Source organism: Leucopleurus acutus (genome assembly GCF_964270905.1).
Source record: "Leucopleurus acutus genome assembly, chromosome: 10".
NCBI classification, from domain to species: domain Eukaryota; kingdom Metazoa; phylum Chordata; class Mammalia; order Artiodactyla; family Delphinidae; genus Leucopleurus; species Leucopleurus acutus.
The window spans coordinates 75927726-75952556 of NC_139153.1; the positions used below are offsets into that span (position 1 = coordinate 75927726).

At 40.2% G+C, this 24831-nt stretch overlaps 1 protein-coding gene across 2 annotated transcripts in view; it reads right to left on the reverse strand.

Annotated features, from left to right (window-relative positions):
• Positions 1-15766: 15766 nt before the first annotated feature.
• Positions 15767-24831, reverse strand: part of CYP39A1 (cytochrome P450 family 39 subfamily A member 1) — a 71662-nt gene continuing 62597 nt past the window's right edge. The window contains exons 11-13 of one of the 2 annotated variants that reach the window (XR_014326541.1): positions 23899-23986; positions 19379-21245; positions 15767-19131 (exon numbers count right to left, since the gene is read on the reverse strand). Coding sequence is in view for 1 of the 2 variants with exons in the window: in XM_082848789.1 (XP_082704915.1) it covers positions 21174-21245; positions 23899-23986 (160 nt within the window). In the remaining variant the exon portion in view is untranslated. Of the gene's footprint in view, positions 21246-23898; positions 23987-24831 lie in introns of both variants that reach the window. The other variant, XM_082848789.1, reaches the window with a different exon arrangement.

Sequence of the window (24831 nt, forward strand, 5' to 3'; positions counted from 1 at the left end):
TGTTAACACACGGTTATATTTGGGACAGGATCATAAAGGGACTTTATAGTTTTGGGAGAGGGATGGGAAAACTAATATCAACATTTTTCATTTAAAAAAGATCATTATAGTAAAATTATAGCCTAACTGCTCTTAGGTTGTGATGACCTTGGGTAAGTCACCTGAACTTCTGAGCCTTATTCTCCTGTATGTGAAATGAAGAGTTGGATCATTGTAAGTGTCCTTGAAAAAAATTACCATGACTGGCACCTTCTTCAACAACCTTGGGACGTGATGAACTCACTCCTGCCACCTTTCCATCCTAATGCTAAAAGAATGTTCTGATCCTGACCTACATGCCCAGAAAAAGCCACATTATCTAAGAGAGTTAACCTTAGTGAAGCAAGGGCAGCCAATAGAACCTCTTGTAATCTGGATGTTCCTTAGGCCCTAGGATAAACTCTACTATTGAAATTGCTAGTGAAAGACCAAGTTAATTACTGGATTTTCTAATTTCAGAGAGCATTGTACATTCTTGTGTGAATTCCCTTTTGTTTCAGGGAAGTTCCTCATCCTTGGATGTTTGCCAGTGGGCTGTGCTGTGTCCTTGGAGCCACAGTTTGGCAAGGTTTAGTTCATAAGATGAGAAGATAACGGGAAAACAGTGCCCCTACCCGTCACTTTCCCATATATTTTTTCTTCATGACTTTCCTCAATTGTTGTTGTATCAGCCATTTCCATCCTAATTCTTCCTATTCCCCAAGGTTCTGCATTCATTTTTCCCATGAAGCATTGACCAAGTTATTTTGCCCACAAAACCCACTCCCATGTAGGAGTTTCTATGTGCCTATTTCCAATACCACACAAAGTAACACATGCTATATTTTTGTCTGAGTTTTCATCCACTTCTTTTCACTCTACCTTGATTAGAAAGACCTCAGTAATAGAGACAAAGTCCTTAAGGGTTCTTACTATTCCAGTAGTTCCTGACATATCCTTCAGGCCACAGAAGGTGGTAAGACATACATTTTGATTGATGAAAAAGTCACCAATAAACGATTTATTTATGAATATTATTTGGAATCTAATATGGTACCTGCAACAGGTATAGAAAAAGACCAACACTTAGAACTACAGGTTCAACCTCATGATTTTTGAGATTCAGGAAAGGGGGTTCTATTCCACCATCACAATCAGTACCTACCTTCTCTCCTGATAATCCAGTAGGAGCCCTGTGGAGCCTGGGATAACTTGGGCTTCTAGGTAAAGATTTAATAGAAAGCAAACTGGTAAAGAAGTAGCATAACAGTGAGATACCTGAATGCCTTGAAAAATCAGGAAAGAGAGAAAAGCTTATGAATTTGGGGCCATGATGGAATCAGAAAACTGGAAGACATATTAGAAATAATCTCTGAAATCATCATTTTGCAGAAGAGGAAAGTAAAACTCAGAGAGTAAATTGCCTAAGGTAGTAAAGTAGTAGAATCAAAACTGGACCCCAAGTCTCTGGCCTCTTACATTCAGGATTCTTTCTACTCTGATCATGATTTATTTTTCCTATAGTATTCTGATGCAACAGGTTGCACTCAATAATTGTACCCATTTTCTATCAGGAGGCAATGCATCCTAGAAGAAGGAAGGATATACAGTGGAATGTTTCTACTCCCCTACTTCCCATGACACGCTGCTCCCTTCCTTCATGCCAGTAGTATGATTCCACTTCTTATATTACACAGCTCTGAAGTCAACATTAAGATTAAAACTAAACAATCAAACCCAAAGAGCATACCACTAGTTCAGCTTTGGGTTAATATTAGGTATGACACAAGAGGAAATTCCTGAGAACTGAAAACATTGATATAAGGTAGTGCTCTGTACTAGTGGGCTTTTAAAAAGTCCTTCATGGATGTTCCTTAAGGCCAAAAACTATGTTTCGTTAAGCCGTCTTCTAAAATGGTGTTCGTAATCAGTTATTATCAAAGTTAAATTGTTGTTGCATTTGGTTGTGTGTGGCCCACTGGAAATAGTGCAGCCATGTAAGACTGGGGGTAGCTGACTCTCCTCCAGGATGCTGTGGGGGGAAAACCAGTTGGAGACTATAGTCCATGGTTATTATTATACAGCTGACATACTGAATTCAACAATGGCTTGTTGAGATTTTCTCCATCTTTAGAACATTTTAGGGAGCTAAGGAGAGAGTATTTCATTAGCCAGGGATTCCTGTTAGCTTGGTTTGGGTGTGTTGACCAAAAAAATGCACAAACTAAAAGTTGAGAATTATGTTTTATTCCATGGACAAACTGAGGACTTAAGCCTGGGATACAGCCTCTCAGATAGCTCTGGGGGACTGCTCCAAAGAGGCGAGAGAGGAACCAGGATATATAGGAGTTTTTGCAACAAAGACCAAGTCGTCAGAACATCAAAAGATTGCTGTTGATTAAAGAAAACCAGACATCTCAAGTCAAGGAATTGACTTTTCTATGTATGAGAAGATGCAAGAGTCTGGGCTCACTGAAATCATTCCTTTGATACGCACCTCAGCTATCTGGGGCCAGTATCCTGTGTTTTCTCATCCTGAGTCTCTGAATGCACCACGGGGGAGGCTGCAGCTGCTGACTGCTTGATGGCAGGTATCCCGTTTCTATCCTGAGCTCCCTCAGGGCTCATCATCAGGGAGGCTGTAATGCGATGGCTCGATGGCTGCAACATCCTTTGTTTACTGATACGGGAGGCAACAGTTTTTCATTGATAAGTGAAATATGATGGAAAGTGTCTAGGTGAGCTCTGGCTCAGAACGTGGCCTGTCATACACGATACTTGCTGAATAGCTCATTTCACACCCATAAAATAGAACACGAATTTTACTTCTTCACTAACTGAGTCAATAAATCAGCACTCTGTGAGTCATCATTGTGGAAACCAACACAAACATTCTGTTTTCCCCATTGAATCTCCAGGGGGAATTAAAAGACTTTTAGGGGGAGAATACATCGTTCTCAAGCAAATATTTCAGAAAGAAGCTAGCATGACATGGTCCTCCAGCCCTTTACATCAGCTTGACTCCTCCTCCAGACAGCGGGATATAGCGATTACTATCCCTATTTTCAGATGAGAAAAGTGAAGCTTTGAGAGTTTGAGTAAGTTGCCTAAAATCATCTCTAGTAAGCGATGGAGTGATGGAAATGGGCGTGGTGTCCACATGTAAAACTTCATGAAGTTTCTGGCATATTCTACTGCTTGCCTTATAACTGAACCAGACCAAACCAAAGGCAGATCTGCTGGAATGTGGTTAACTCTCATGGAACAAAAAATGAGGGAACCCCAACAGATCCCCCTTTCACATCAGAACTTAAACCAAAAACCTCCAGTAGCCGAAAAATTAAACGAAAGTAACTCCCTAATCAGTCCAGTAGATTTCGTCAAAGTGGGTAATGTATGTAAGTATGATATCTAGAGTTTATTAAGTTTCTGTTAAGTCTGTGTAAATATCTCATTTTAGAATTACAAGACTTATGGGCAAAGAATTATCTTCCTCCTTTTCCCTTTCTGCCAAAGCTTCATCTTTATAACAGTATTTCCCAAACTGTACTTTAATGTTAATAAGTGTACAGAAAGAGGGAAAAAATAAATTTAAACTAAAATTTAAAAACAAGTTGAGAAAAAAAACATCAGGATACATTTAACACGTTAGTTACTCTCCTTTCCGATGTCTCTGAGACTTTAATATACCACCATTCATGAGCTGGTTCACAAACATATTTGACCACAGGACCTCTTTCTTGGAAGGTGCATCAATGACTGTCTTATGTCTGCTAGGACCTACTTTAGAAAACATTGCTCAATACAACAATTTCAAAGTAAGTTCCCCGGAGAGCCCAAAGCCTGAGGATTTCCAGGTTTTGCAAGATCTAGGAAGAAAACTGCATCTGTGACTATAAACCTTGTGGACTAATAACTGGAGAAAATGCTTCCAGAATGAACTAAATAGAGCTCTATGAATTTAAGTCAAATAAATGTAAAACAGTGCTTGTTGAAGAAATCTTCAACAACAAATCTAGATCATCCCATCACTGGTTCTTCCTTATCACTCTGGACTTTTCTGGTCATCTGATTGAAAGTTCTTTTTGCCTCCTTCATATTTACTGAGTCAATTTCTATCACACAATTCTGTTTAATTTTTCTCATAGTACTTAATCATTATCTGAAATCATCTTGTTGGTTGGTCCAAACTTATAACCTGAGATTCGTGAAAGCTGGGTCTTGTTTATACATCCAGCAACCACTTCAGTGCCAAATATATAGAGAATAAATGAAAGTTGTTTCATTCTTTCATGTATTTATTCATTCAACAAACATTTACTGCATACATACCACGTGCCCCAAACTATTCTGGTTCTGTATGTAACAGTATGTAAAACAGACATCAGTTCACTCCTTGAATTGTTTGGACATTAAATTTTTCTGAAAATTGAATGAGACATTGCATTTCCTTTGGGGATGGAATATTTTAAACCACTGTAATTATTGGGTTGGCCAAAACGTTTGGGTTTTTTCCATAACATCTTACAGAAGCCCGAACGAACTTTTTGGCCACGTCAATATTATTAAAAATGCAAATTATCAGTAACTAACTTACCTACTTCAGTAAACATGAAGTTCCATGACTGTTTTTGTTCCAGTTTGTTGTTCTTTGTTTAAGGTAGAGGGGCCAAAACATTTATGTTTGTTACCTCATTTAATTCCGGCCACCACCTTCTGGAATGGAGACTATTACCTCTGTTTAACACATGAGGAAACTGAGGTTATAGAAATAGTTTACCCAAGACACTTAATTAATAAATAAGTAGTATCTGAATATAAGCTCAGAAATCTGAAATCAAAGCCCACATCCTTTTCTACCACACCCACTGCCTTCTTGTTATATCAGTATAGCCCAACTGTTATTAATAGAGGAAAAAGCCAAAAGCACCAAAAATGACTAAGTCAATGGGACCCTTGTGTCCCATTTCATAGTCACATAAATTCTCTCTGATTCCTTTGTACCTGTGCTCCCTTTCTGACTTCTAGGTGTTGCATCTTTTTTCCTCCCAAAGACCCTGTCCGGGCCATAATTAGGTGCCTCACCACCTAGAGTCAGGGCCTTCTGTATTTCTGACACTTACTGTCTTCCTGATGAATAAGACCAAGTGGTGTATTTCATCACATGGATGCTGCAAAGGGAAGATAAAACCAGCTAAAGGAAATCAGAGAAAAGAAGAAGATAAGGAGAAAAGAAAGGCAAGTTCACAGTGAACCAAATTTAGAAATGATTTGGAGTTCCACTGTTCAAGTTAAAAATTTGTCTTGTTTTCCAGCTGTCCAAGTTCTGCCAGTAATTTGATGTGTGACCTTATTGGGTCTCTTTGCCCTTCTACGTGTCAGGTTGATGACACTGTGGGGTGTCAAGCCAGTCCTGGACTGCTGACCTCAGGCATCCTTAATGTGAGATCAAGAGCACTTGTGTGTTTACATCGCTATGTCCTGGAATTTTTCCATTATATGCAGCCAAACAGAAACCTAATTGAGACAATTGGTGTACAGTTTTAGTATTAAAAAAGTACATTTTGAAAGAACCTCTTTAGACTTGATTGAACACTCAAATAATTGGAAAAGGTATGATGTAAACAGTGATGAGGACAAGAATAATAAGGAAGAAGAAGAAAGAGGAAGAGGAAGAAAGAAGAGGAGGCAAAGAGAAGAGTGAGGATGAGAAAAGAAAAGGAGAAGTAGAGAAGAAGAAGAAGAAGGAGGAGAAGGAGAAGGAGAAGAAGAAAAAGGAGAAGGAGGGGGGAGGAGGGGGAGAGGAGGGGAGGAGGGGGAGGAGGGGGAGTGGAGGGGAGGAGGAGAGGAGGGGGAGAGGAGGGGGAGAGGAGGGGAGGAGGGGGAGAGGAGGGGAGAAGGGGGAGGAGGGGGAGAGGAGGGGGAGAGGAGGGGAGGAGGGGAGGAGGGGGAGAGGAGGGGAGGAGGGGAGGAGGGAGAGGAGGGGGAGGAGGGGGAGAGGAGGGGAGAGGAGGGGAGGAGGGGAGGAGGGGAGGAGGGAGTTAGAAGATGGAGGAGGATGAGGGGTAGAAAGGAAGAAAGGAGGGAGGGAGGAAGGAAGGAAGGAACAACAACAACAGGAACAGCAACAGCAAAACCACAAACAACAAAACAAAAGGAAGAAGATTCAAATACAGAAGGAAACTCTTCCACTGACGTTCAGATAATATTTGCCAAACTCTGAGTAACTTTGGGGGTCCCCTTATTCACTAAATACAACTTTCCCCAACAATTTTGTTATTAGATTCTCCTGTCATTCCCACCAAATCCCATAAAACCAAGGTTCAAAGTTCCTATTGTGTATTACAGACCAGTAACGCTTTATCTTTTAAGTTAACTTGACCAAACACAAAACTCATTCATTAACTACATTTTATCAATTACGCCTTACTAATCTTAGTATTCTGCCAAGGTTTACACTTTCCTCACTGAAGCCAAAATCTTCCTGAGATTTGTGTCTAGCTTCAATATTTCTCTCAAGCTTCAAACCAAAATCCCCTCCCTCTGGCTCTTTGACACGCCAGTGTGGAGTTGGTCCTCTCACTAGGCTACAGGTCCAATCCTGGCTACAGCAGATTAGTTAGAAGGAGCTCGTGGCAGGATAATGGCCATTCCCTAAGAGGGGACTGCAGTGCTCACCACACTGATATTCAGCTGGGGTCTGTGATTTGCTCTGATCAATAAAATGGGAAAAAAATAAAACTTGAGAAATAGAAAGGCTCTGGTCACCCCAACCCCCAGTTAGAAAAAGATTCTCTGGCAGTGGGAAGAAAAGAGGAAGGGGAAATAAAAGAGAGGTCAGAGGGGAAAGGGGAAATGGTGGCAGCATGATCTCAAGGGGGCTGAAAGAGGAGAGAGATGAGCATTTGAAGACGCCCAGCCTCTACTCCATCAACACCTTGCATTAGCCTCAGCCAGGGACCAAAGAGGAGCCAGCTTGGTGCCCTTGCTGTACATCTCCTGTACTCAGGGGCCGCACTAGCTGTCCTTACGGCTGGCATAGGATGAACACGTTCCTTAGCGGCAGTCAGCACGATCACTGTTTATCAGTTAGCAGGTGAGATCTCATTTGAGCTCCGTGGCTTTTTTTCAGCCAAGTTTGACTTGCCTTGTGTGGAGAATCCCCTGCCCTGTTCTCTACCACCAGCATGTCTATGCTCACAGCACTCTTGAGCCCCAGGAGGCCCATCACGCTCACAGGATGGAGCTAACTGGTAAGGGAAGGTTTCAGACTTGGGACTTGGGTGGGCTCAACACACCCAGCCTGAGATTCTCCCTAAGCTTGTGCCATGATCATACATACCTTTGTTAACCTTGAACTTACTTCATTGCTCAGTCTTTTGGTTTGGTAGCTGTCTTTGGGCTCGTGTGCCTACAAGTGTCTCTTCCGCAGTAACGGATCCTTGGCTTTGCTTGCAGGTTTCACTGACTGGAATGAGTACACGCAGTCATTTCTTTTCCTTCCATGCCCGTGGTCAGCCCAGTCCCGACTCTATCAGCCTTCCTCGCCTGCCAGGTGTTTCCCTTCTGCAAATGAGCTTTTTTTTTTTATTTTTTAGAATAAGAATTGGAGAGGAGTTAATGAACCTCTGACCACTTAACAATCACAACTTTGCACTTGTACTCTCTTCTTTACTAGACCAGAATCTCCTAGAAAAGAAGAAAAAAAATAGAAAAAAAATTGTTCTGGGGGTTCACAGGCAAAGCCTCTGGTTTTTCCACATCAGAGGGAAGTAATTCTAGTGCCCGCACTCCAACCCATCCTGTTTTCAGCTTCTGAAACTAGTGCTTGTGTTATTATTAATTTGGACTAAGTGGACGCTTAGCAACAATCAAAAATACTGAATTAAATATAAAACTACTTTCTGAAGTAGGAGCTCAGAATTGCAAAAACAAGATCATTGGGACCCATATAAACACGTTCTGGAAGACCCGTGTAAAAAGAACATGAACATTTGAAAAGTATATAGAGATATCTCGCCATCTCATTGGTTGATGGATGAAATACAGAAAATCAAATCAAATTAAATTTTAATCTGCTTTAAATTCATTTTGTTTCATTTCATTTTATGGTATTTGCACTCCAAACTAAGAAAACTTAGTTTAGTTTTCTTCATGGCATGGTAACAGAAATAATTTTCAAGTGATGTTGAAGCCTATTTAAATCTGACTCCAAGGACAGCACAGCATTTCAATTATGTTACACGATTCTTATGTAAACATAAAGTGTTGGTTATTTGGCAGAACTAACAATCCCAAAATTTTAGCGGTTTAACGCTGTAAAACTTTATTATGTACTGTCTTCTTTCTTTTAACATCTTTATTGGAGTATAATTGCTTTACAATGGTGTGTTAGTTTCTGCTTTATAACAAAGTGAATCAGTTATACATATACATATGTTCCCATATCTCTTCCCTCTTGCATCTCCCTCCCTCCCACCCTCCCTATCCCACCCCTCTAGGTGGTCACAAAGCACCGAGCTGATCTCCCTGTGCTATGCGGCTGCTTCCCACTAGCTATCTATTTTACGTTTGGTAGTGTATATATGTCCATGTCACTCTCTCACTCTGTCACAGCTTACCCTCCCCATATCCTCAAGTTCATGCTCTAATAGGTCTGTGTCTTTATTCCCATCTTACCCCTACGTTCTTCATGACCTTTTTTTTTTTTTTGTCTTACATTCCATATATATGTGTTAGCATACGGTATTTGCTTTTCTCTTTCTGACTTACTTCACTCTGTATGACAGACTCTAGGTCCATCCACCTCACTACAAATAATTCAATTTCGTTTCTTTTTATGGCTGAGTAATATTATGTACTATCTTTACATTTCAATGCGCGTTGGGCTGGGAGGAGGTCACGCTTCTCCGCACAGTCATTCAGCGACCCAGACATCTTCCATCCATGGCTCCACCATCCCTGAGGGAGTCAGAGCCATTAAGTGACACCCTGATGGAGGAAGAGAGTAAAGTGGTACATAGATGGTTTTTGATAGGCCTAGAAGTGATGTATCAATTTTGTCCACATTTCATTGGCCAGGACTTAGTCACGTGGCCACGCCCAACTGCAAGGAAGGCTGGGAAATGCAATGCTGCTCTGTTCCCAAAAGGAAAGGAACACAGTTGGGGAAAAGTTTCTGAAGGTGTCAGTGGAGATTGGAAATGGCTCAGCAAAGGAAAACCAGAGATAACAGAAAGAGGCACTTGTATGAAGGGAAAAGACACAAAGCAAGGGCTCTGCAGTTCCTACTTTTGCCTTTCTAGCATGAAAGAAGATGTGGATCACAGCATTAAAAAAGGCCGAGGGCAGCTTCAGATGATAGAACTTCCTTTGCGTTCTAGAAGACGTGGATTTGATGCCCACCACTGAGGGGTGACACGACTCTTCAGCCACTCTTGGATTTTGATAGCAGCAGTTATTTCAGCATCCACTGAGGTTAGTGAGGGTCTATTATTTTCTATCATTTTCTGCTTTTAAATGTATTCATTTAATCTCATAATAAGGATGCATGCCCTATATTTCAGAAAGTCCCAGTAAGATGTGTTGTATCTGTGTGTGTGTGTGTGTGTGTGTGTGTGTGTGTGTGTATGTGTTGGTGGGGGTGATGGATGACTGTTTTTTTTAATTTTAAAAATATATTTTATTTAACCCAAGGTACCCAAAATATTATCATTTCAGCATGTAATCAGTATAAAAATTATCAATGAGGTATTTTACATTCTTTTCTTAATTTAAAATAATTTATTTAAATCAATAATGGAAATAATAGTATTGAATGCCTTTTCAATAGCCATTGAGATGGTTCATTTTTTCCTCATATTTGGTCTATCAAAGTGATGTTTTATTTCATTAGCTTGCCTAATATTGATCCATTCTTTTCTTCTTAGATAAAAATCTTCTCAATTATGGCAATGGATGACTGTTGAAAAGACAGTGAGCTGAAATATACTGATAGGAAAAATATTTAATAGAAACTAGTTGCCTGGGAGAATAAGGTTGAATGTGCTTCCCCCCCACCCCCCAGCTACACTCTCAAGCCTTATAAATGCTAGTCATTGCTGACTGGTAGCTGTTTTGTTGGAAATGTAACCAGATTTTGCAGCATTTACGACACTTGCCGTCTATCACACATTGAGTCGGGAGATTGATCCTGTGGGTCCATGGAATGTTGATGGAGTTCGGTAGATATTTTCAGCGTGAAATCACAGAAGCATCTTGATAACAGGGCTAACAAGCTAGACAATGTGAATGCTTTTTATTACTGTTTAATTCTCCTTCCTCTGATTATGTTATTCCTCCCAATGATGGCAGTGATAGGAAGTGTGAAAAGATTTAGGGAAAACAGATTTTTCAAGTAAGAACTAAAAAGGCACGAAATCATCCTCTTAGTACACAACACTGCTGCATGAGATTTAAAAGGTCTCAGATATGTTTGGGCTTATAAAGTACTGGAAGAGATGACTGTCTGCCTGATGTTTAGATAGAGGTGGGGGGATTTGAAAGCCTTCAACATAATATCTGAAAACTCTGTGTGACTCACTCCTTTGAGGGAAAGCGCTGACAGTTGACTATGGAAGAGGAAGCTAAGACAGTTAGTAGCACAGGTCCTGGATCCAAAATGCCTGGGCCGAACCCTGGCTCTCTGCCTCCTCCCTGTGTGACTTAGGAAATTACTCAACCCTTCTGTGCCTCAGTTTCCTCTTTCGAAAAATGAAGATACTGTTAGTACCTATGTCATAGGATTGTAATAGATACATCATATTAGAAGGGCTCTTGGGAGGGAGACAGTCTAACTCCTAATAAGGACATTCTTGAGGGCAGGGTGTGGCTCTCCCTTTTTTTTTTGCCCAGTGCCTGGCACTCTCTTGGTTCATTTTTGGTGATGAATAAATGAGTGAACCGATAAATGAATGAATGGATGAATATCCTCAAAAGTAGTTTCTGGCTTTCCATGAAGTCATCTTGCATGACATATTATGATATAGGAAAAGCTCAGCAAAATCTCAACATGTAGAGTCTTTCAAATTGGATTGTGGTTTGGGGGCTCATCTAGATATATTTTTATGAAGTGTACTCCATTTATGTTTCAGACCCTGACCTATGGAGGATAATGCCTTACTTTTTTATTTTGGACTTGTTTCTCCTTTTGGACCGATGACAAATTAACACTACATGGGAAAAGAATGCTGAAAATGCAACTCAGAGGCTAGACAAGGTTTTTTGTCTTATATGTTGGGTTTTGGTCTTTATCTCCCCGCAAAGAGCATTTTCGTGGAGAAGAACGTTCCAGGATTCGCTGTGGCCTCTTCCACAAGAGAAAGAAGGGGAGATAGAAACCTTGAAAATTTAAGTTAGAAAAGAACTGAAGTTGTTCACAGCAAGCTGGCCGAGGAGAATATGAAGTACGTGGGGCTCAGATATGAGCCTTGTTTGCCTGAAACTGCAAGGAAGGGTCAGGACAACTGTGACAGGAAAAGCAGAGGGCGGTGCTTACAGCTACTGGAGAAAAGCACAACTGAGTTTCCCCAGAATGACAGCTAGACATTTCCTAGGTCTAACAGTGCTGAGAGCTACAGTGAAAATTGAAGCACAGGGGCGGGGAAAGTTGATCCAGACATGTCTTTATCATGGTTGAATCTCGTAACTGTATGATACTTGATAGGCAACGGAGTTCACAAAGTGAATCGTCCTAAACACTAGGGGAAGGCAGCTATTATCATTATCCCTGTTTTACAGGCTAGGAAACTGTGGCCAAGAGAGGTCCAGGAGTAAGAGAGCTCATAAACGCATGAGCCAGAACTGGGATGGAGACGTTTGAGCCTAGAGTCAGGATTCTTCCCACTGCTCCAAGCTACTTTGCCCTTCATCCCCTTTATGACAAAAGATTCAGAAAGGCCTATAGCTGGGGCTTATTTACTCCACAGAGGCTGCCTTTAATAGGCACCTACTAATGCAATGTTTATTGCACAGCCGTGTGTGCACAGCAATCAGAGGACATGAGGCATGTGGAGGGTCTTGTGGCTTCTCTAGTCTAGGCCAGCCTTCTCATGCTGCAGAGGAGAACAAAAGGCCCAGAAGGCATGACTCAGCTGTGCAACTGGGACTCAGTTTTAGAGCTTTTGCTTCTAAGCCCCATTGTCCAGTCCAGGAAGGCCCTCCCTTCTTTATCCTGGGCTCTCTCCATGAGACAGTGGATGATCTCTGTCGAGGGTTGCAAAGAAAAACATTGCCTTGCAAGCTCTTTTTCTTAAGTGAAAACTCTGCTTCCATTTCTTTTGATGGGTAAATGAACTGAAAAACAAAATGCTCTTTCCTATTTTCACCAGTGTAAGCAACTATACAGCAAGCATCCCTGGTGTCTTAGCCAATGTCCTCAATAAAGTATTGTAAACAATTTCAGGATGCTTATTTTATGAATTAGTTTGTCACATTTCTTGGAACTGAGGCCCAAAATCAGTATTTCCTTACTGAGTGTCGCTCTTATTTGTTCTTCTTGACAGAAGAAAGGTAAAGCATGGAAAGTGCTTACACCATGCCAAACACAAAGACTCAATTAATGTATGTTTATTTTTATTATTGTTAGCATTAACTTATTATTATCTGTAACTCATGGTATCATTATATCAAGGTATATATAAACCTCCAGAATGCTCTAATCTAGCAATTCAACTATTCTCTTTGTTCTTTTCTTTGCTGTACCAGAAAAATGGAATGTAACTCTTTCTCATCACTTCCTGGAAATTTTTTAAGTTTAAGCCATTTCTGTCCTTAAAATTTAGCTAGGTTGTGAGTTTTATGAGCCATCAAGGCCAATTCTTTAAGAACAAGTAAAATTGAGTTTTGGGGACACCACCGTGAAGCTTCGTCCCTAGGCTGGTGAGGGGTGAGATGGCCAAGCCCTGGAGACCGGAGTCTGATGGAGATCTGAGACCCAGGGAGTCCAGGCAGGAGGAAACACAGGCTCCAAAGTCCTAGCCATGCTGAGCGAGGCACAGAAAATGCAGGAAGTTATGGGATTTCAGTGGACAACAACATTGCTGACGAGGAGCACTTGCCCATTTTTCTAAGCACCAGATATCATCCCTAATTCTACTCTGAAGCTTGGGAGGATAGAGGGCCTCCGAATTAATTATTCGTAGAGAATTTACAGCTGGCCCAAAAGAACAGAGCCTCAGAATGAAGAATTGTGATGCTTTACAGAGTATTTAAAAAGTTGCATGTTGGGCCTTGAGTTCTAAGAGTTAAGCTTATCACGCTGATTATTTTTCACAACAGCCTTTTTCCTTTTTTTTGGCTGTACCACACATCTTGCGGAATCTTAGTTCCCTGACCAGGGATCGAACCCAGGCACTCAGCAGTGAATGCGTGGAGTCCTAACCACTGGACCACCAAGGAATTCCCCGTACTAGCCTTTTAAAAATAGTCTTTACTGAGCTATAATTGGCATAACACATAGCCACCCATGTAAAGTGTCATGGCTTTTAGTATGTTCACAGAGCTGTGCGACTATCCCGCAGTCCATTTAAAACATTTTCATCACTCCCCCAAAGAAACCCTATGCCCTATAGCTATCACTTGCTCAATCATCCCATACCCCAGAGCCCTAGGCAAACACTACTCTACTCTCTTTGTGGATTTGCCTTTTCTGGAAATTTCGTATGAATGGTATCATACAATATGTAGTCCTTTGTGTCTGGCATCTCACTTAGTGTAAATTTTTCAAGGTTCATCCATGTTGTAGCATTTATCAGTACTTCATTTCTTTTTATTGTCAAATAATATTCCATTGTATGGAAATACTACATTTTATCTATCCATTCGTCTGTTGATGGACATCTGGGTGGTTTCTACGTTTTGGCTCTTATGAATAGTGCTGCTGTAAACATCTGTGTAAAATTTTGGTTTGAACATGTTTTCAGTTCTCTTCGGTATATACGTGAGACTGGACTTTCTGGATCATGTGGTAACTCTGTGCTTAACCACTTGAGGAACTGCCAGACTGTTTCTCAAAGCAAATGCACCTTTTACGTTCCTGTCAGCATTATGAGGATTCTAATTTCTCCATATCCTAACACTTGTCATTCTGATGATAACCATCCAGGTGGGTGTGAAGTAGTATCTCATTTTTATTTTGATTTACATTCCTCTGACAGTTATGTTGAGTATCTTTTTATGTAATTATTGGCTATTTTTATCTCTTCATCAGAGAACTGTCTATTCAGATAATTTGCTCACTTTTAAAATGGGTCATCTTTTTATTATTGAGTTGGAATAGTTCTTATGTATTCTAGGTACAAGTCCCCATTCAGATGTACGATTTGCAGAATTTTCTCTGATCTTGTATTAGTCCATTTGGTCGCTAGAACAAAATACTATAAGTTGAGTGGTTTATAAACAACAGAAATTTATCTCTCACAGTTCTGGAGGCTGGAAGTCTGGGATCAGGGTGCCAGTACGGCTGTCCTCTGGATGGCGCATGGCTGACTTCTCCCTGTGTCCTCACATGGCGGAAGGGGGTGAGGGAGCTCTCTGGAGCCTCTTTTATAAGAGGCACTTTATAAAGGGCACTAATCTCATTCACAAGCGCTCTGCCCTCGTGAAGCTAATTACCTCCCCAAAGCCCCACCTCCTAATATCATCACCTTGGGCATTAGGTTTTTAACCTATGAATTTGGGTGGGGGGGATGGACACACATATTCACACCATAGCACAGCACACATAGCACACTTTTCACTTTCTTGATGGTGTCCTTTGAGGCAAAGATGTTTTTAATTTTGATGATGTCCAGTTTATCCTGTTGTATGTGCCTCTAGTGTCATATCTCAGAAAACGTTGCCTACTCCAAGGTAATGAAGATTTATACCTATGTTTTCTAGGAATTTTCTAGATCTTACAGTTAGTTCTTTGCTCCATTTTGAGCTTATTTTTGTATATGGTGTGAGATAGGGGTCCATCTTTATTCTTTTGCATGTGAAAATCCAGCTGTCCCACACATAGTCTTCTGAATTAAGAGTATAGTATGATGTTTTACTTGTGAAGAAACTGAAGCTCAAAGATCTGAACTGATTTGCTCATTATTATACGAAACTGAAGGACAAAGCTAGAATTTGAACTTGTATCTTTCCACAGCACAACAATTATTCTTTCTTTTATACAATAGTTTCCTACCTATCCCCTACTTCAGAGAGCTTTGGACATCAACTGGATTTGTTCCAGTTTTGAATTGCTATTTTCTTTACTTTTAAAAGTGGAAGAAAATAATCTCTGTTAAACTAGTTAGTTCTGCTATGGTTAGACTCATGTGTTAATGAACAGATAAGGAATATTACATTAGATGTGATGGAAAATACTTAATGCAATCCATGAATCAAATTAATTAAATACACAATGGCTGGTTAACAGATTGAAGGGGAAAGAATAAATCCCTGGTTGCTTTTAGACAAACATTTCATATTGAGGTGATTAAATGAAGGGAGAGAGCAATTTAAAATAATAGTCCTGATTACCATTCAATCGAGCAACATATTCTAATAGAACTAAATATTTTTCCTGTTCTTACACTTTTGCGTAAGAAATTATTAGTGATCTAATAAGACTTTTTTTATAAAACAGAAAGAAAATTTCGGTCTTGATGGTAGAGTTGGTTAAAGTCACCCAATCAATAATATTATGTTACTTGGTCTGTACTTAGCATGGCTCGACTTTGGAGTACGAATTCAAGCCATAGCAACCTTAAAGAGTGGGCCTTATTTGCTTCACTGTAGTCCCGAGGCTTAAGGAGAGGAGTAACTTGCAAAAAGCCTCACAATCAGAAAATAGTGGAGTTGGATTCTGAATGCAAGTTATTGGATATCAAATTTTCTATACTGAACCTCTACGCGCTATTCCCTATAATTACCTCATACACAGTAGGTGCTCAACATAAACTGGCTGTTATTGTTTAACGTCTCATACACGAGTTAATAACCTATGTGACTCACTTAGAAATTATTTTGTGTGGGAACCCTTTTCTATTTAATAAGCCAATTGATTGCTCAGAAAATAAAGGACAGCAGCCAAAATATAATTTTGACTGCAGTGTTACGACCATAAAAAATGTTACTGCATAGCATATCCGTGAAGTCAGTTTAGTATAATCCACTGCCACCCTTGAGCTGGAATGCAGCACGCTGGAACTGTGTATTCCTCTGAAAGATATGAGATTAAAGAAGACTAAAGGCAAAAAAAAAAAAAAAGAACAGGAACTAGAGAATTCCATTTCTGAGACTGTTCGGACAGGCTAATTTATGCTGTGCTAGCAAACATCCATGTCTCTTGCTCACGCTGCACAGCCAGTGCAGACAATGGGAAGGGCTCTCTCCTCCTCACTGACACTCAGGGTCTTAGGCTGATGGAGGCTCTGCCTTCTTGTTGCTGCATGTCTCCTCCATCGCAACATCAGGGGACGAGGGAAGTAAAGACAATATATATCCTGATGTCCTTCTTCGGCTTGGAATCGCCACTCATCATTCTACTTATATCCCATTGGCCCCAATTGGTCACATGACCCCGTGAAACTGTCAAGACACTGCGAAATTTGGGGAAGCACCTAACATTCAAGGTTTATCTAGTTCAGTGTTTTTCAGTATGTGCTTCTTTGACCCCTAGGGCTCTGCGGAGGTGTGTAATGCATTCTGCAAACAATGAAGTATACTCAACTAAATGCTGAATTGGATCTATCAGCTTTAATCTGCTTTTGTCCTGGAGATCTATAAACTAATGTGTTGTAGGAAGAAAAGTTTTGCTGCCGAAAGAAGTTGGAAATTTACTCATTTGTTCCATTTTTTCTGTCTTCAAAGAATCATTCATTTAAACCACCTCACCCAGAGGGTTGTCTTCGCTAGTCATGGAACATCGAACAAGTGCACGTAACATGACATTTCTCCCACTTGGATTTCAGCTTCTTAAGCAGCAAAGCCAGGATGTTGGGCTGATCTCTCTCCTTCTGTATTATGATTCTAACATGTTCCCCTCCAGCAACGACAGCAATAAAAATCAAAGGGGAGTCTACAGGCATCTGAAGTAAACATCACTCCCCTTCCCTTAAGTGCTTTTCAAAATAATTGTTCAACATCTCTTACATGAGTTAATAACCTTCCCCAAAGGTTATTTCTTCTGCAAATTCCAAGTCACCTGAAGACAAAGGTTGAACTAAGACTGTTCAGATTTCATCTAGTTCCTGTCTCTGCCAGAAGAGAAAAATCCATATATATTCCTTACTCTATGGCCTACTGGGTCTCTAATGACCAGGGCTATTTTTGTGAAGGAACAAGGTAAAACACTGCTCAAAAAAAAAAAAAAAAAAAAAGCTCATTGCTGTGAATAGACAGTGCATGCTAGAATATAGCGTTAGAATTTATAACATTTGTTCAACATTTACATTTATATGCCCTCACTAAAAAGATGCATTTTTATCAGAGATTTTTCTTCAAAGAGTGAATGGCCCCCTCTCACATCTGCTAGGTCTCATCCTAGGCTGGTCTACTGCATAATTCTCACAAGGGGGGGTGGTATTTGGGGGCTTTCAGAGAAGGAAGCTGAGGAGGAAGGAAACTGGCATACAACAGGAGTCCTTTTCCATTTGTAATGTAGGTTATACAACGAATTAGCCACTTTTTCCCTAAGACTTAAGAGAGAACCCAGAGTGTAGATTAGGATGACAACAAAGTCAATGGTGCTGTCTCTTGTGGGTAACAATTTTCTCTTTAAGAAGGATGTAGCACTATTTAGTGTTATGAGGACATGCTTTGGGGCCAGGCTCCCTGGGTTCAAATCCTGCCTCTGCCACTTCCTAGCTGGGTGACCTGAAGTATGTCACCCAGTCTCTCCAAGCTCGATTTCTGTCATTTGTAAAACAGGGATGATAATAATAGAAACCACCCTGACACACTGGATTATTGTGAGAATAAAAGTGGGTAAGTGAAATGGGCTTAGCAAAGTACCTGACTCACAGTAATTGCTCAAGTGATAGAAGCTCACATTATTGGTTTCTAGAAATGTAATAGGCATCTTATCAGGAAAATAAATAGTTTATAGAAGTTGTACCCTTGTCAGTAACCACCCATAGCCATTAATTAAAATACCAAAAAATAAGATTTAAAAACTAACAACAAAACTCTAATAAGTTCATTTTAATTACCCAAACCCAACATTAATGGAGAAATATGGAGACATTTATTCTAAAAACTTTTTGAAAACAAAAGATGCTATGCTGATGAAAGCCAGGTGTCATGGTCCACTCCTGTGTGGATGCTCTCAGAGACAATCCCAGGCTCTTGGTTGCTTCATCAAGAGATGGGGGGCCCCCAAGAACAGGATTCATCTGCATTTCCAAGTGCTGTCCAGGGCCCTCCTTCAGAGCAAAATATATAGCTAGACCTCTACTACTCTACTTAGAAAGTTAAACAACTGTGGAGGATTACTTCCTGCTATGGTCTGAATGTTTGTGCCTTCCCCAAGTTCTCATGTTGAATCCTCCCAAAGTTGATGGTTTAGGAGGTGGGGCCTTTTGGAGTCGACTAGGTCACGAGGGTGGAGCCCTCATGAATGGGATGGTTATTCTTATAAGAGACCCCTCACCCCTTCCACCACGTGAGGACATAGAGAAATGACTGACTATACCAGGAAGAGGGTCTTAGTAGAACTCAACCATACTGGCACCTTGATCTTGGTCTTCCCCACCTTCAGAACTGTGAGAAATAAATTTCGGTGGTTTATAAGCCACCCAGTCTATGGTATTTTGTTACAGTAGCCTGAATAGACTAAGACACTTCCTTTTTTTTTCCACATTAAAATCTTGAAAGGACGTGCCTTTTAATGAGTACGAAACTCTTAACTAAATGCTTACACTTACGTTTCAGCAGGTGACTTCCTAATTTAAGTTTTAATGGCCCCTCCTTCCCCATTTCCTGCTTTGATTACAAGTTTCCAAGGGCACCACCATTTAGTTCTGCAATTCTGTCAGTAAATACGTGAACTCTTCCTTGTTTCAGGCTGCCAGGTAAAAATGAAGTTATAATTTGTGCCCCTGCCTGCTGGGGGACAAGAGAAGAAAGAGGGTTACTGTTAATTATTACACATGCCATGATGGCTACCTGCACAAGGATGTTCTGCATACAGGTGATCTCACATTTGTATTAAAACATGATCAAAACTACACTGAGAATTCCATGCTCGTCACCTAACCAGCGCTCCAGCCACCCCTCACGTGCCCACACTCGAACGTGGTCCCCCCACCCCTCATTGCTTGTCCTCTGAAATAGGGACTAGGACATCTACCTTGATAACGTAACTCAATTATGGTGTATTCTTTCCGATCCCTTATTTCTGCCGCCTGGGAGCACGTCTCAAGTCAACTATCTGCACTGCACACAAGTCTGTCTCAGACTCTGCTTTCTGGAAAACTCAAGTTAACACATATAAATGTATACCAATGTATGTATTTTTACATATATATATATGAATATACATTATATTAATATACAAAATATAGAATCCCAGGCTAGGGAAATAAAAAGAAATAGGGACCTCCAAGTATATTCATCTCACCATGTATCATTTCAAAGGTCAGTAGACCTCCTGCATCTGCACTGTTTTTTTAAAGTGCATGAACTTGTCAGCTAAGGTTCATCCTTACCAAGCAATAATAAGGAAATAAACACTGCCCTGAGGGTCTGCAAATTCAACTCGAGTGTTTATTATTTGCAAATACAGTGTATGGCTGTGGGCCTCAGCTGCTTGGGGGAGGGCAAGCCTTCCCTGGGAACACACCTGCCATATTTAGAAGAACCGGCCAGGTAGTTGTCTGCCGTTCTCAGATCTCCTGTGGATTCTAAGCTGCTTTCTTTAGCCCCTTCAGTCTCCAGACCTCCGCGCCTGCTAAGCTACGCTGTAAACTGCCAGCTAAGCTTCAAAATCACTGTATTAGTCCCGGAGAGTTAATGCATTCCAAAGTACTTAATTTTCTCCTAGGGAGTCATCTGCTCGTTGGTAGGAAATAGATGACTAAGCAATCGTTATCAACCCCACCAGATAATTCTCGCACAGGGGAGCAAATAATCCAGAAGACAACATGCACTCCAAAACTTACTTATTGTGAAATCAAGGAGGCAGGCGGCATTTCATTGACTGTTAGAGGACAAATCATGACATCATTGATCATGCTGTTATTAGTATCATATATTTTCCCTGAACATGATAGGATTTCTTTTCTGGATTTCATAGTAAGTGTTTCAGGCAAAAGTCTTAAGTAATAGATTGAAAAGTTGTTATTTGCCTTGACACATCATTTAATTTGAGTTTCTATAAATTAGGAAAAATATTATCTCAAACTACAATTACAAACACCTTGAGTCAAAGGAGTCCTTTTATCTTAACTAAAATACAAATCAGTGCACCAATCAACATAACATATATTGAATATGTCCTATAGAGAAGGTGCTGTCCTAGGCATAGCTGAGTGTAGAAATGAGTGTCAGACATGATCCCTGACCTCACAGGTGTTAGAAAGCTATCATATTATTCATACTTTCAGTGTTAGACATGTTTAATAAAGAGTTATATTAATAGCGGTTTAAGAATTTCAATTGCTAGAGTTAAGAATCATATTAAGAAAAATAGAAAATTTCCAGAAATCATTATTTAATACTTTTTAGAGTCTAAGACTTTTAGCCTTTTGCAAAATAGAAGTTTAAGTATGTCGTCTTCACAGTAAATTTAATATAGTAAAATTTTCATTCAAGTGACATTATTTCTATTTAAAGTTTTGATACAGTAATGCATGAAACCAAATTCCAACTTCTTAATAAGTGCCTCTTTTTTGGATCATGGAAACATTTTCTATAAACCCTGTATTGGGGTCTCTATATCAATAGATATAGAGTGATGTCAGATTCTTGGTCTACTCGTGAGATACCAAACACACATCCCATCTGGACCTTGTCTTGAACTAAATCCTTAAACAAAATTAAGTGATACGTTTCAGTCAAACTCAGGTCTCGGTGCTGCCAGGCTAGAGGCTGGGGGGCAGTCACTCCTCCAAGAAGGCCTTGGCCCTCCTTAGGCCCAGCAGACGTCATTTTCTTTGTTTAAATTGAATTCGGCATTGTCCTTCCGGCTGCTGGACACCCACCAAATGGAGAGAACTCTAAAAGCAGAAATGCAGAAAATATAGAAGTTAAGGGACATAAGCCAACAGTTTGGACCTAAGGTTTATTCAACGTGATTGTTCCTGAAACGTACAGAGTTTAGGTTTGGAAGACTGGAAGGTTTTGCTTGATGAGTTCTCCATGGCAAGCATCAATTTTAGCCTTCCGTTCAAGGGACAGCAAAGGAGGCAATTCCCTTATTCTAATAGCAGCCTCTTCACAGTTTCACATACCCCAGTGCTATGGGCCTGCCACCCACCTTTCACTTTATATCCGGATAAAGAGGATACCCTTTAATAAAAGCTCTTTCTACATTCCTGGCCCCCAATCTGTGACACTTCATGTATAATCGCTGGGTGAGACCTCTATGCCACATGTTATAGATGTTCATAAGACAACATGGTGTTGGTGGTGCGAACCACTATCACAGGGGACCTAAGATCACAATTTTCCATAAGGATCTTTTGTGGTTCCAGATGTTCTTGATACGTTATGTTATGTCTTGGTTATGAACAAGGGGTGAATGCGTGTGGGGTTTTGCTCTTCTGGCAAGTATATTCCTTTGGGGGAGCTGGTTTCCAAGTCCTGTGATTTCCCTGCACTTGACAACAGAGTGTCTGGAACATGCCCTGGCAACTCATCCCCCTCCTACAAGAGCTTGGTAATTGGAAGGTCATTTCTTGTATTTTTTGATCACCTGCTTTCTTCACAACTTGGTAACGTAAGTCCAATAATTAATTTTAATTGATCTTTCTAAAATAGAAACTGTGAAATGAAATGCCCTTTGAGATGAGAATTCTCTCAGACTTGTATTTTTTACAAACTGAGGTAACATTTCTTTGAAAAATATTCTTAGTAGGGTCCAAACAGAAATAGGATGTATGTTTTTAAAAAAAAGTATAGGGGCTTCCCTGGTGGCGCAGTGGTTGAGAATCTGCCTGCTAATGCAGGGGACACGGGTTCGAGCCCTGGTCCGGGAAGATCCCACATGCCGCGGAGCAACTAAGCCCGTGAGCCACAACTACTGAGCCTGTGCGTCTGGAGCCTGAGCTCCGCAACAAGAGAGGCCGTGATAGTGAGAGGCCCGCGCACTGCGATGAAGAGTGGCCCCCGCTCACCGCAACTAGAGAAAGCCCTCGCACAGAAATGAAGACCCAACACAGCCAAAAATAAATATAAAAATAAATAAATTTAAAAAAAGAAAGACCTAAAGAAGAAATACATGGTGAATATCTTCAAAAAAAAACTAAAATTAAAAGAAATATAATAAATACAACTAATAGAATTCCTAGCTAGGAAGAAAGTGCTAGGAAAAATCCTGCCTAAGGATCTGGTCAAAACGACTGATCTCCAGAGTTCGGTGTCACATGGTTTTGACAAATGACATCCTTCTAATGTGAAAAGGCATTCCTGTGTCTTCTTGCTGGTGGGAAAATAGTTCGATGCTGAGTCAGTCGTGGGCAAAACTGTGACATCTAACTCGGAGGATCAGAAACTAGTATTTGGTGCCTGTAAATCCTGGCCTCAATCTTCATTTTGCCAACAAAACTGTACTCAGAGGAAAACCTTTGTGAAGGGTGTTTTGATTTCCCTTTCATCATCAGATTTTGAGAGCTCTTTATCACTGTTGCTCGTACTCAAAATAGAAGTGTAAAAGAAATCAAGGCAAAGTGCTGAAATGTGCATATTTGTGAGTAATATAATATTTTCTGTGTCATTTATACACTTACAGAATTTCTACTGAAATGTCACCCAAGAGTTTATCCCTCCATATATTAGCCCTTAATAATCAAGAGTAAATCATAGCACAAAATGCTACGTGAATAGCCCTGAGGTTGCAATACTTAATTTCTCCACTTCACCCTCAGTTTAAATAACACCTTTTTATCCAGAGTTTTCAAAGGGACTTCCAAACGTTTGGAATTAAATGGAACTTTCCCTTGTTTCCTAGGACAGTGGTCCTCAAAGTGAGGCATCAGCAGTACCCAGAACTTGTCAGAAATAGAAATTCTCAAGCCCCTCCCTAGATATACTCATCAAGAACTCTAGGGCTAGGGCCCGGGATTCCATGTTCTAACAACCCCCCATCCCAGGTAATTCTGATGCTCACACCAGTTTGAGGGCCATTGGTCTAAGAGAACAGAACCACAGCAACACAGAGGAGTTAAATGATTGAGATATCCAATGGTCAGAGGTCAGAAAAGGTCATGGCCTTTTCATTTATGTTCACTGTTTCTACTGTGGGTTAATTTCCTTTGTGCCATTGCTTTCCAAATGGACTAAGGGTTCTGACTTGCCTCCAAAACTCACAGTTCACTTTTGGACCCAGAGACATGCCTTTCTAGGGAAACAAGCCCAACATTAAGGCCATGTCTATTTTACCCTGGGAAAAGGGTTAAAATTGGTAAATTCATTGAGGAGCTCCTAACACTAAGTGGTGGAAATGCTACTATTAGGTCCTGGTCTTGTGATAATGGGGCACACAGAATTGACCTGGAATTAAGGGAATATCTTCTCAGTCTGCAGAGATCATCTGTTAAGATGAGTCTAAGTGAGGAAATCAGTCAGCTCATCCCCAGTAATGAAAACCAAAGAGTTAGAGTTTATATCAAATTTGAAAGTCATGCTATTCAAAATTGTGAAAACACTTACCTGTCTTGGCAATGGGTCTAGAAGACTACAGTCATAATAATACAATATTAAAATAATAAATATTTGAATCTCCAACAGAGCCAGCCACCTGAAAGAAAAAGAAAATAAAATTGGTGCTTGGTTGTAAAAGATGCATAAATATCTACCAATAAAGAATATCTATAAATTACACATATTTCACAGCAAATGTGCTCTTCTTTGCAATATAAACTTTTACTATTAAAAGGATAGAGTAAAGAAGGGTAGTTGGGATGATCACATTGCTTTAAAATGTATGTAAAATGCTTAGCCAGTGGAAGCACTTAATGAATGAGATCCCAGGTCTCTCTCCTAAGTTTTATATCCGTCCTTTCTAATACGGTAACCGGTAGCTACATGCGGCTGTTATTTAAATAAATTTAAATTTATCAAAATACAACATTTCAGTTCCTCAGTTGCACTCACCACATTTTAAGTGCTCAATGGCCGTAAGTGGTTACCGGCCACCATACTGAACAGTACGTATTTAGAACTTTTCTATGATCACAGAAAGCTCCATTGGACAGTCCTGTCTGATCTAGACCCTTATTGCCCACTGGAAATTACTGCCTAAATGTTCTGTGGGCACCTAAAATTCCCCATAACTACCAAATTTTTTCCTTTTGTAATCCTGCACTCAGTTCCCAAGTTTTTTGATCATAATAAAACGTTTGAGCACACTCTACAATATATTGATAACCATTTATTTATAGATTGTATAGCATACAACCGTATTATTGTCGACTTTGTAGACACGTATACATAGAAATTTAAAAACCGAGAAAAGTGTAAATGGAATTCTGCTACATCTCCTGGCATGCCAGTGGGTTGTTTTGAGCTCTCCTTAGGGAAGGCAAACCATTTTAGGGGGAATGGTCCCTAATAAGTACGATTGGTCCAACATCAGAAAACTGT